The 13534-nt window shown below is 39.3% G+C and overlaps 1 protein-coding gene across 3 annotated transcripts in view; it reads left to right on the forward strand.

Moving 5' to 3' along the window:
• Positions 1 to 7297, forward strand: part of Clbn (Nuclear export mediator factor NEMF homolog Clbn) — a 50240-nt gene extending 42943 nt beyond the window's left edge. For all 3 annotated transcript variants that reach the window (XM_053783849.2, XM_053783847.2, XM_053783850.2), the window contains 2 exons: positions 972 to 1084; positions 6845 to 7297. In XM_053783849.2, coding sequence (XP_053639824.2) covers positions 972 to 1084; positions 6845 to 7043 — 312 coding nt within the window. In that variant the 3' untranslated portion in view covers positions 7044 to 7297. The remainder of the gene's footprint in view (positions 1 to 971; positions 1085 to 6844) is intronic.
• The last annotated feature ends 6237 nt before the right edge of the window (positions 7298 to 13534 follow it).

Consider the following 13534-nt stretch of genomic DNA (forward strand, 5'->3'; position numbering starts at 1 on the left):
GTTTTCATGATCTTAGGTGATAAAATGGAAAACATATTACAGAAATAGAGATGATTTTCATTACTTTGACGATGAAAACGACCTTGAAACTGAGCTCAAAGTAGCGGAAATGTTCGATTTTTACCAATGTTCAGGAGTAAATAAATCACACCACACTTCCAATACACGTTAACTGGGGAGTCTAATATTCTTTCACTAGTGCACTGATATTATTTATACCATTTTTACAATAATGCAGTAGTCTGCATAACAGTAAATTTTGTATTTTTTGTATGAATAAAAAGTCAAAATAGAAAGCAATAATAATATAAGAGGGGCCTAGAGATGTGACTAATGAACAGAGCATATGTTATTTTAGTGCCACGAATGTCTACCTTGTTTATTCTGGACCCTACTTTGAAATTGGCATCTTTTTTAGTTTGTGTGAAATTGGCCAAATTGCCAATTTCTGACCGCCATATTGGGTAGTCCAAATTAGTAAATGGGAGGTTTCTTGTACTCAGCTGATAGATAAAATGGAGTTCTAAAGAAATAGCTATGAGTTTGGCCAACTGGAACAATGGAATTGGCTGAAAATAGGGCTCAAAGTCAGCAAAATCGCAGATGCGCATATGTCGCCGAGACCGCTAACTTCGCGGGAGCATAATTCCATGAGTTTTTGACCAAATTTCGAACTTTTGGTGTCATTACCATCGGGAAAAGATTCTCTATCATTTCATAAGAAAAAATATTTTTTTTTTGTTCAAAAATTGAGCGACATAGAAGGACAGTTTCAGAAAGGGGCCTGAAACAGTCAAAGGGTTAAAGTGTTGACCTCACTGAGATTTAGAAATAGCCAGGTTCAAAAATAATCACCTGACACCTATATGTTATTGTATATGTTTATAATGGCAAGCAATATTGTTGATAATAGATACACAGAATTGTTCTTTGAAAATTGATTAAATAAATATCCTTTTATTTCATTACAGATTGCAGATGACCTGAACATTATCAATACATTAACAGCAATACCTGTGGCTGAAGATGAACTACTTTACACCATTCCTATGGTTGCTCCATACACTGCTATGGCTAACTTCAAGTATGTAATTTTTTTTTTATATCATTCTGGCCATCTCCTACCAAGGCAGGGTGACCCAGAAAAGGAAATAAATTCACTGTCATTCATTCAGTTGCTGTCTTGTCAGAAGTGTGTTGACAATTCAGTTCGTATGACCGTCCGAATTGATACATCCTCACCCCTCCTTCAGAGTGCAGGCACTGCCATTCCCACTTCCTGGACTCTTAACTCTGGCTAACCGATTACCCTGAATCCCTTCATAATTGTTACCTTGCTCACACTCCAACAGTACGTCCATTAAAAATCACTTAGTCTCCATTCATCTCTATCTAACACACTCACACAAGTCTGCTGAATGCTCAAGCCACTAAAACTAGAAGCCTCCTTTACCTTCTCCCTTGAACTGTTTCTGGGAAGATCCCTACCCTTCCTGTTTTCCACTCCAGATTTGTATACCCTCTTTGTCATTCTATTCCTCTCCTCAGCCCTCATAATTATAAGTTTGGTAACTCCACACCGCCTTTCAGTTTCTATGCTCGGAATTCTCTGCAAAATAGTCATATTACACATTGCCTCCAGCCTCTTTCTCGCTGCAACGCTAAGAACCCCAAAATCTCACCCATGTAAAACACTTGGTATCACTACATTGGTACATTTTTTTGTTTGCTTCCATAAACTTCTTTTTACAGATGCCTCAATACACCACCTACCTTTTCCATTAATTTTTTCTGTGGTTTACTTCATCATTCAGAGACCCATCTACTGACATGTCCACTTCCAGATATTTTAATACAGCCACTTCATATCCTTCCTACAATCTTGTATTTAATCTATCATTGCCCAGATTTTTTGTTACTCTTATCATCTTGCTGTTCTCCATGTTCATTTTTAATTTCCCATTTTTACATATTTTCCCAAATTCATCCACCAACCTTTGCAACATGTCTTCAGAATCTCCCAAAAGAATTGCGGTTAGCAGAGATCAAATGTGGCAAATCCCACCCTAGCATTCACATTTTTACAGCATCATTTATAAATATGCTAAGCAACCATGGGGCCATCATGCATCCCTGCATAAGTGCTAGTTTCACTGAGAAATAGCCCCCCATCCCTCTCCTACATATTCTAACCTGTACCTCACTATCTGCATAAAACTCTTAACGAGGATTAATAATTTCCAGACATTTGCTGCATCTACACCATGACTTCCCTATCCATCCTGTCATACTTTTTTCTATATCCACAAATGCAGTAAACAGCTTATCACTATTATCCAAGTGCTTCTGACTTTAACAAGTCGGCTGTCTCCTATTGAGGCAGGGTGACCCAAAAAGAACGAAAATCCCCAAAAAGAAAATACTTTCATCATCATTCAACACGTTCACCTCACTCACACATAATCACTGTTTTTGCAGAGGTGCTCAGAACACAACAGCTTAGAAGCATATACATATAAAGATACACAACATATCCCTCCAAACTGCTAACATCCCAAACCCCTCCTTTAGAGTGCAGGCATTGTACTTCCCATTTCCAGGACTCAAGTCTGGCTATATAAAAATAACCGGTTTCCCTGAATCCCTTCACTAAATATTACCCTGCTCACACTCCAACAGATCATCAGGTCCCAAATGCCATTCGTCTCCATTCACTCCTATCGAACATGCTCATGCACACCTGCTGGAAGTCCAAGCCCCTCGCCCACAAAACCTCCCTTACCCCTTCCCTCCAACCTTTTCAAGGACGACCCCTACCCCGCCTTCCTTCCCCTACAGATTTAAATGCTCTCCATGTCATTCTACTTAGATCCATTCTCTCTAAATGACCAAACCACCTCAACAACCCCTGTTCAGCCCTCTGACTAATACTTTTATTAACTCCACACCTTCTCCTAATTTCCACACTCCAAATTTTCTGCATAATATTTACACCACACATTGCCCTTAGACAGGACATCTCCACTGCCTCCAACCGCCTCCTCGCTGCTGCATTCACAACCCAAGCTTCACACCCATATAAGAGTGTTGGTACTACTGTACTTTCATGCATTCCCTTCTTTGCCTTCATAGATAATGTTTTTTGTCTCCACATATACCTCAGTGCACCACTCACCTTTTTCCCTCATCAATTCTACGATCAACCTCATCCTTCATAAATCCATCCGCCGACACGTCAGCTCCCAAGTATCTGAAAACATTCACTTCCATACTCCTCCTCCCCAATTTGATATCCAATTTTTCTTTAAATCATTTGATACCCTCATCACCTTACTCTTTTCTATGTTCACTTTCAACTTTCTACCTTTACACACACTCCCAAACTCATCCACTAACCTTTGCAATTTTTCTTTAGAATCTCCCATAAGCACAGTATCATCAGCAAAAAGCAACTGTGTCGATTCCCATTTTGTAATTAATTCCCCATAATTTAATCCCACCTCTCTCCTGAACACCCTAGCATTTACTTCTTTTACAGCCCCATCTATAAATATATTAAACAACCATGGTGACATTACACATCCCTGTCTAAGACCTACTTTTACTGGGAAGTAGTCTCCCTCTCTTCTACACACCCTAACCTGAGTCTCACTACCCTCATAAAAACTCTTTACAGCATTTAGTAACTTACCACCTATTCCATATACTTGCAACATCTGCCACATTGCTCCCCTATCCACTCTATCATATTTTTTTTTTTTTTTTTATTATCACACCGGCCGATTCCCACCAAGGCAGGGTGGCCCGAAAAAGAAAAACTTTCACCATCATTCACTCCATCACTGTCTTGCCAGAAGGGTGCTTTACACTACAGTTTTTAAACTGCAACATTAACACCCCTCCTTCAGAGTGCAGGCACTGTACTTCCCATCTCCAGGACTCAAGTCCGGCCTGCCGGTTTCCCTGAATCCCTTCATAAATGTTACTTTGCTCACACTCCAACAGCACGTCAAGTATTAAAAACCATTTGTCTCCATTCACTCCTATCAAACACGCTCACGCATGCCTGCTGGAAGTCCAAGCCCCTCGCACACAAAACCTCCTTTACCCCCTCCCTCCAACCCTTCCTAGGCCGACCCCTACCCCGCCTTCCTTCCACTACAGACTGATACACTCTTGAAGTCATTCTGTTTCGCTCCATTCTCTCTACATGTCCGAACCACCTCAACAACCCTTCCTCAGCCCTCTGGACAACAGTTTTGGTAATCCCGCACCTCCTCCTAACTTCCAAACTACGAATTCTCTGCATTATATTCACACCACACATTGCCCTCAGACATGACATCTCCACTGCCTCCAGCCTTCTCCTCGCTGCAACATTCATCACCCACGCTTCACACCCATATAAGAGCGTTGGTAAAACTATACTCTCATACATTCCCCTCTTTGCCTCCAAGGACAAAGTTCTTTGTCTCCACAGACTCCTAAGTGCACCACTCACTCTTTTTCCCTCATCAATTCTATGATTCACCTCATCTTTCATAGACCCATCCGCTGACACGTCCACTCCCAAATATCTGAATACGTTCACCTCCTCCATACTCTCTCCCTCCAATCTGATATTCAATCTTTCATCACCTAATCTTTTTGTTATCCTCATAACCTTACTCTTTCCTGTATTCACCTTTAATTTTCTTCTTTTGCACACCCTACCAAATTCATCCACCAATCTCTGCAACTTCTCTTCAGAATCTCCCAAGAGCACAGTGTCATCAGCAAAGAGCAGCTGTGACAACTCCCACTTTGTGTGTGATTCTTTATCTTTTAACTCCACGCCTCTTGCCAAGACCCTCGCATTTACTTCTCTTACAACCCCATCTATAAATATATTAAACAACCACGGTGACATCACACATCCTTGTCTAAGGCCTACTTTTACTGGGAAAAAATTTCCCTCTTTCCTACATACTCTAACTTGAGCCTCACTATCCTCGTAAAAACTCTTCACTGCTTTCAGTAACCTACCTCCTACACCATACACTTGCAACATCTGCCACATTGCCCCCCTATCCACCCTGTCATACGCCTTTTCCAAATCCATAAATGCCACAAAGACCTCTTTAGCCTTATCTAAATACTGTTCACTTATATGTTTCACTGTAAACACCTGGTCCACACACCCCCTACCTTTCCTAAAGCCTCCTTGTTCATCTGCTATCCTATTCTCCGTCTTACTCTTAATTCTTTCAATTATAACTCTACCATACACTTTACCAGGTACACTCAACAGACTTCTTTCTTTCAACACACCGGCCGTATCCCACCGAGGCGGGGTGGCCCAAAAGGAAAAACGAAAGTTTCTCCTTTTACATTTAGTAATATATACAGGAGAAGAGGTTACTAGCCCCTTGCTCCCGGCATTTTAGTCGCCTCTTACAACACGCATGGCTTACGGAGGAAGAATTCTGTTCCACTTCCCCATGGAGATAAGAGGAAATAAACAAGAATAAGAACTAGAAAGAAAATAGAAGAAAACCCAGAGGGGTGTGTATATATGTGCTTGTACATGTATGTGTAGTGTGACCTAAGTGTAAGTAGAAGTAGCAAGACGTACCTGAAATCTTGCATGTTCATGAGACAGAAAAAAGGACACCAGCAATCCTACCATCATGTAAAACAATTACAGGCTTTCGTTTTACACTCACTTGGCAGGACGGTAGTACCTCCCTGGGCGGTTGACTCAACAGACTTATCCCCCTATAATTTTTGCACTCTCTTTTATCCCCTTTGCCTTTATACAAAGGAACTATGCATGCTCTCTGCCAATCCCTAGGTACCTTACCCTCTTCCATACATTTATTAAATAATTGCACCAACCACTCCAAAACTATATCCCCACCTGCTTTTAACATTTCTATCTTTATCCCATCAATCCCGGCTGCCTTACCCCCTTTCATTTTACCTACTGCCTCACGAACTTCCCCCACACTCACAACTGGCTCTTCCTCACTCCTACAAGATGTTATTCCTCCTTGCCCTCTATCATATGCCTTTTCTAAATCCATAAATGCAATAAAAACTTCCCTACCTTTATCTAAATACTATTTACATATATGCTTCAATGTAAACACTTGATCTACACATCCCCTACCCACTCTGAAACCTCTTTGCTCATCCAGAATCTTACATTCTGTCTTACCTCTAATTCTTTCAATTATAACCCTACCATACACTTTTCCTGTTATACTCAGTAAACTTATTCCTCTATAATTTTTACAATCTCTTTTGTACCCCTTCCCTTTATATAAAGGGACTATACATGCTCTCTGCCAATCCCTAGGTACCTTCCCCTCTTTCATACATTTATTAAACAAAAATACCAACCACTCCAACACTATATCCCCCCTTGGTGGGAGATGGCGGGCATATTAAAAAAAATAGCTGTTCCGAGGTTCATTTGAATTATGATGTTTATACAGTTCTTGCAAGACAGCTATTGAATAAGTGATGGTAAGTGTTTCCTTGGAGTCACCCTACCTTGGGGAAGAAATGCCCAATGTGGTAAAAAAAAATTATTTTGATGTAATTTTTATGGGTGCCTGTATTACAGCTTATATCTAGGTAGTAAACTACAAATTACCAGTTTCTTCTTTATCATAATGCTTTCATTTCATATTTTCATGGATTTAGAGGAGGCACTCACATGGATAGGATGCTTATTATTAAAAGAAGGTTAACTACATCCAGAATGAAACCCATCTATTATTATTCTCACCTGTCTTGCTTAATAGTAGCATGGAAAATTGGTTCAAGTTCCTGTTTGTTATAATATTTCCTTTATTAGGTACAAAGTTAAGCTAACCCCAGGACCTGGAAAAAAGGGAAAGGCCTGCAAGACTGCAGTGGCTCTCTTCTTGGGAGACAAATCTGCTACTCCTCGGGAGAAAGAATTACTTCGAGCTGTACGAGATCAAGACCTGGCAAGAAACCTACCCGGAAAAGTCAAAGTGTCTGCACCGAATATTACAAAAATCAGAAAATAGTCAAATGTTTTATTTCTAAATTTAATTTTTGTTTGTGTTTATATACAGAAATTTTATTATCTTGTGGCAATTAAAAACATATAGTTTTCTCATTAAGTTAAGGTTTTCCTTTAAACCAACATAAAAAAAAAAACATGTTTTCAATCCTTAATTTAGTCTGCATTTTTGGTTTTTATTTATTGTGCTTTTGTGGAGAATAAAACCAGTTGAATTTCTCTTGTGAAGTTCAGATTTTTTTAAAAACTGCATATAAATAGCATTTTCATTTAACCCTATAGATTCCCTATTGGAGGGTTTTGGATGTACTTCTACAGTGTTATAGGTTAGCCATTTCTAAGACCATTTTTCTTGTTACTTTTGCTATAATTTTCATCATTTTTTTTATGATTTTTTGAAAGTTTTTATTGCATTTATGGATTTAGAAAAGGCATATGATAGAGTGGATAGAGGAGCAATGTGGCAGATGTTGCAAGTATATGGAATAGGTGGTAAGTTACTAAATGCTGTAAAGAGCTTTTATGAGGATAGTGAGGCTCAGGTTAGGGTGTGTAGAAGAGAGGGAGAATACTTCCTGGTAAAAGTAGGTCTTAGACAGGGATGTGTAATGTCACCATGGTTGTTTAATATATTTATAGATGGGGTTGTAAAAGAAGTAAATGCTAGGGTGTTTGGGAGAGGGGTGTGATTAAATTATGGGGAATCAAATTCAAAATGGGAATTGACACAGTTACTTTTTGCTGATGATACTGTGCTTATGGAAGATTCTAAAGAAAAATTGCAAAGGTTAGTGGATGAGTTTGAGAATGTGTGTAAAGGTAGAAAGTTGAAAGTGAACATAGAAAAGAGTAAGGTGATGAGGGTATCAAATGATTTAGATAAAGAAAAATTGGATATCAAATTGGGGAGGAGTATGGAAGAAGTGAATGTTTTCAGATACTTGGGAGTTGACATGTCGGCGGATGGATTTATGAAGGATGAGGTTAATCATAGAATTGATGAGGGAAAAAAGGTGAGTGGTGCGTTGAGGTATATGTGGAGTCAAAAAACGTTATATATGGAGGCAAAGAAGGGAATGTATGAAAGTATAGTAGTACCAACACTCTTATATGGATGTGAAGCTTGGGTGGTAAATGCAGCAGTGAGGAGACGGTTGGAGGCAGTGGAGATGTCCTGTCTAAGGGCAATGTGTGGTGTAAATATTATGCAGAAAATTCGGAGAGTGGAAATTAGGAAAAGGTGTGGAGTTAATAAAAGCATTAGTCAGAGGGCAGAAGAGGGGTTGTTGAGGTGGTTTGGTCATTTAGAGAGAATGGATCAAAGTAGAATGACATGGAAAGCATATAAATATATAGGGGAAGGAAAGAGGGGTAGGGGTCATCCTCGAAAGGGTTGGAAAGAGGGGGTAAAGAGGTTTTATGGGCGAGGGGCTTGGGCTTCCAGCAAGCGTGCATGAGCGTGTTAGATAGGAGTGAATGGAGACGAATGATACTTGGGACCTGACGATCTGTTGGAGTGTGAGCAGGGTAATATTTAGTGAAGGGATTCAGGGAAACCGGTTATTTTCATATAGTCGGACTTGAGTCCTGGAAATGGGAAGTACAATGCCTGCACTTTAAAGGAGGGGTTTGGGATATTGGCAGTTTGGAGGGATATGTTGTGTATCTTTATACGTATATGCTTCTAAACTGTTGTATTCTGAGCACCTCTGCAAAAGCAGTGATATGTACATGTGAGTGTGGTGAAAGTGTTGAATGATGATGAAAGTATTTTCTTTTTGGGGATTTTCTTTCTTTTTTGGGTCACTCTGCCTCGGTGGGTGACGACAGACTTGTTTAAAAAAAAAAAAAAAAAAAACTCCAGACAGCCATCATTCCTGCTTATGAGCCAGTGTGAATGATTGGGAAACCCTCTCCCAAGTCTAGAAGTACACTGCTTTGCATCTCACTGCCTCACTTCCTTAGGAGAGGAGTTAGAGATCTTAGATTTGTTACTGGAGGATGACAGTGAATTCCTCTATTGACTTGATTCTACAAAATGCAACAATTATTGGGATGCTGTAAACCATGAACAATCTTTCCTTGTTATATTTTATTAAGAATTCAAAATAGAAAGCAGTGTAATAGAGGAGAGGCCTGGGGATGTGACTAATGAACAAAGAAAATGTTATTTTAGTGCCAGAGATGTCTACAGTGATTATTATAGACTCTTATTGGCATTTTTATAATTTTGTGTGAAATTGGCCAAATGGGCAGTTTCTTGGGCACAATCAATAGAATGGAAGGCACACTAGTGAAATAACTAAAAATTTCGTTGACAAGAACAGTGGAATTGGTCTAAAATGGGACTCCAAAGTGGGCAAAATCTCTGGTTTGTAAATTGCACTGAGACTGCTAACTTTGTGCCTGCATAATTCCATGAGTTTTCAGTGAAAGTTCATACTATTAGAGTCATTACCTTCAGAAGAAGATTCTCTACCATTTTGGAATAATTTTTTTTTTTTTTTGTGGTGGAAGGGAGAATTTTTGGACATTGAGAGTTTGTTATATATTGGGGGTCTGGACAGTGAAAGTGTTAAAATACAACTTAATACGAGTCATTGTTAATATTACTGTACACAAAAAAAAGTAGGAAAGAGACTGGCAGTGCCTGTGGGTTTGGTCATTGGTTCAGGATGCAAGGTACTCAGCAGATGAAAAGTATTCCTATTAAGGTAGTTTTGTTAGGTTTGTGTCTATAGATGATAAGGTGTTTCCAGTAGTTGATTATAGTAGTCAACTACAGTATAATAGGATATGAAATCGACTGACGACGAACACATTGCTCATGTCAGGTTTGCAGAATTTGTGGGTTTTCTTTACAATTAGTGTCTGATGGGTGTTTTAAATAAACATTTAGGTAATGGTAGCTGCACAATGTGGTGTATCTAATATTTCACAAACAAGAAACACTCAGTGAACTGTATTTACATGTATATTTAAGTTTAGGATTTCAGTGGTTTTCGAGCATAACAGTCAGCAGTGTCTTTTCATATAGTATTACTATAACTTGCACATGGCTACCATCTGGCTTGCATTCACCCACTTCCAAGAGTAAAATTGAACTCCTTTAATATGTTCAGTAGCATGTTATTTAAGCCCAATAGTATAGCCTATAACATGTTACTGATGTTATAGAATAATACACATTACAATACTTTTATAATTTGTTTAAAGTACAGTATTCTTAAACCATATATGGAATGTCAAAGAAGGGGTTCCTTTTAATTTACTTGAAATGCTAAATGTAGTACAGTATTGTTGAAATCTGGTATGGAATGATATCCATAACCCACAATATGGGTGACTGATTAAAATAACACATACCATAATTCTTTCAAAGCCTTATTTTACTTTTTTTAAAATTTATGCTCACTTTTACATACACAAATGGTTGCTATTCCTATTTCAGACTTGTATGTCTAAACAGGATACTCAAAAGATTTTACCCTTCAAGGGGGTGCCTTGATAGTGATGAATTGGAGTTGCCCTCTCCTTCCTTGGATTAAACTTGATCACATCCCATTTCCCAGGCACTGTATAGCCCCTAAGGCTTTAGCTCTTACCCATGAATATAAATAATAATCAAAAGATTTTAATGACTTGCCTATTTGTATAGTCTCTAAACCTGCATTTATCAGGGAAAATTTCATATACTGTATCATTTATAATGGTCTGTCAAAATTGACACTGTACTACACAAATATCAGCATGGTATTTGTTTAGCTTTGCCCTATTTTGATGAATGGAGAAAAGGGTAAATATATACATCCACCTCCCTCCTTTCCATATCTCTATTAAATTTTTGTATCCTCCAAGGGATCACTTTGAAACTGATGAATGGCTCTTTATCCAAGGAAATGGAGCATTAGCCTCCTACCTCAGATCAAGCTTGATTACCTCCCATATCCCAGGCACTATTATATAATCCTCCAAGGGCTTAGCATTTCCTTATGAACTTGATAGTAATTCTGCTTTGTTATGCACCAAAATACGTATTAGTCAAATACTGTGATTACAAAGTAACTAATGTAAAACAAAGAAAATATACTGAATGTGGGATCTAGAATGCAGATAACAGAGCTTGTTTAGCAGTAGACAATGGGGTAGAACAGTTAAGGGCATTGTGATGAAATTAGCAACTGTCACTTTTGTAACCCTTGATGACCCAAATGGGTTTAACTGTAAATATTATAATGTGAATATTATAATACTAGTGTCACATTATAGGTTCGAACTTATGAGCGCTGACTAGGGAGAAGTGTATGGACCCAACTGTAGCGTTGGGTAACAGAAAAACAAAAACAAATTTTATTTCTGTAAGGTGGAGTACAGTATATTGTATAATTGAGGTGATTCCTTCTTTCTTTGTTGGGCTTATCAGTGCCACTGACAGCATAAGCTGTATTGAGCCCGACTTCTCGATGGTACGAGGAAAAATTGTTGCCCAAGGCTGGGCGATGAGAGAAAAGGAACAAAAGTTCCTTTGTAAACAGAGACAGTAACTTAAGTTTCCAATTAGATCCGGTGGACCACCTTGCCAAGCCCCAGCAGAGAGGGACGCCCACACTCCACCTGAGTTGAGTAACTGGCTTACCACCAAGACCGATAAAGAATTATCCGCAGAGCAGAAAAAATGGAGCTGGCTAAAAGTAAGCCGATGAACAGGTGCCCCTCCTGTAGACTGCCTGGCGGGCAAAATAGATGAGGATAAGCGTCCCAGTGAGAACGGGGGAAATTTGTCACTGATACTCAGGTGAGAGAGAGAGACACGTCCACACCCGATGAAGGCTGGCGCAGAAGTCCGCAATTGAGGCGATTGTCATATATAAACTATAGAAAGCCCTTTATTATGCAAAGCATTTTGGACAGCTTTAAAAATAAATTATAATTACAAGTATACGAGAGCCTGGAGTAAGGAGCTGGTAACCACTCCTGTATAAATTCCTAAATGTAAAAAGAAGAAAAAGTTAGTTTTCTTTTTTTGAGTCACCCTGCCTCAGTGGGAGATGGCTGGTATGTTGAAAATAATAATAAAACTTGTGGGAAGTGCCCATTTACCCAAAAGGCATTGCAGTCACATTTCTAGGGGCTCATTGACCCCGAGGTTATTATTTCGACTATTCAGTCTATTGAGAGAGAGTTTATAACAAGTGACTAAAGTAAAAATACCAGCTTTCTTCTGAGAGACTGAAATATCTGTACAGCAATTTTTAATGAAGTTACTCAAGGGGAAAAGTTTTGAAGCTAGCAAAGGACTTGATTCAAAGTATTAAGAGTTACCCATCCTTTGGATGTTACACTTCCCCATGATCAAAATGTAAATAGAACTACCCTCCCTTTCCCTGCCAAAGCTGGGTGAACCAAAGAAGGAAACGTTCACCATCATTCATTCATTTGCTGCTTTACCTGGTGTGCTGACTTACAATTCCGATTACCCACCGACTGCAACATCCTCCCAACCTCCTTCAGTGCTGGCACTGCTCTTTACACTGCCAGGTCTTGAGTAGCTAGCTGGTTTTCCTGAATACCTTCATAAATGTTAACTTGCTCATACTTCAACAGCACACCCATTCAAAACCACTTGTCTCCATTTGTATCTAACAAACTCTCACAAGCATGCTGGATCCTCAAGCTCCTACAACTTGAACCTCCTTTACCCACCCTCGCTCCAACTGTTCCTGAGAACCCTCCTACCATCCACCCCAGAATTATACACCCTCTTCATTTATCCCATTCATCTTCATCCTCTCTAAATACCCAAAGAACCTTGGTAACCTCCTCTCAACTTTGAATTATACCATAGGTGACCCCAAGCTGTCTTTAAATTTCTACACTCTGAACATTTCAAACATTACATCTTCACTGCTTTTAACTTCCTAGTTGCGATGAATTATATTGGTATTTCATACCAATGTGCGAAGTACAGTGCCTGCACTCTCAAGAAGGGGTGTTGATGTTGCAGTTTTTAAGCTTGTGTAAGCTCTGGCAAGACAGTGATATAGTGAATGATGATGAATGTGTTTCTTCTTTTTCTAGTAGCCCTGCATTGGTGGGAAACGGCCGATGTGTTAATAATAAAACAAAATCATGCACTGGATATTTTACATGTTGATTCAAATAGACACAAGCAAATGCTAGACATATTTCAACTAATCTCAAATCATTTGGCCCCTCAACCCCTCAAGGAAGGTTCCTTGATGTTGGTGAGGGGCTCTTGATTTAGGGAATTGGATCTGTGCTCCAGTTCCCCAAATTAAGCCTGAATGCCTTCCACATCCCCCCCCAGGTGCTGTATAATCCTCCGGGTTTAGCGCTTCCCCTTGATTGTAATAATAATAATAATTTGGCCCCTCAAGGAAGGTTCCTTGATGTTGGTGAGGGGCTCTTGATTTAGGGAATTGGATCTGTGCTCCAGTTCCCCAAATTAAGCCTGAATGCCTTCCACATCCCCCC

Source organism: Cherax quadricarinatus, chromosome 33 (genome assembly GCF_038502225.1).
Source record: "Cherax quadricarinatus isolate ZL_2023a chromosome 33, ASM3850222v1, whole genome shotgun sequence".
NCBI lineage: Eukaryota > Metazoa > Arthropoda > Malacostraca > Decapoda > Parastacidae > Cherax > Cherax quadricarinatus.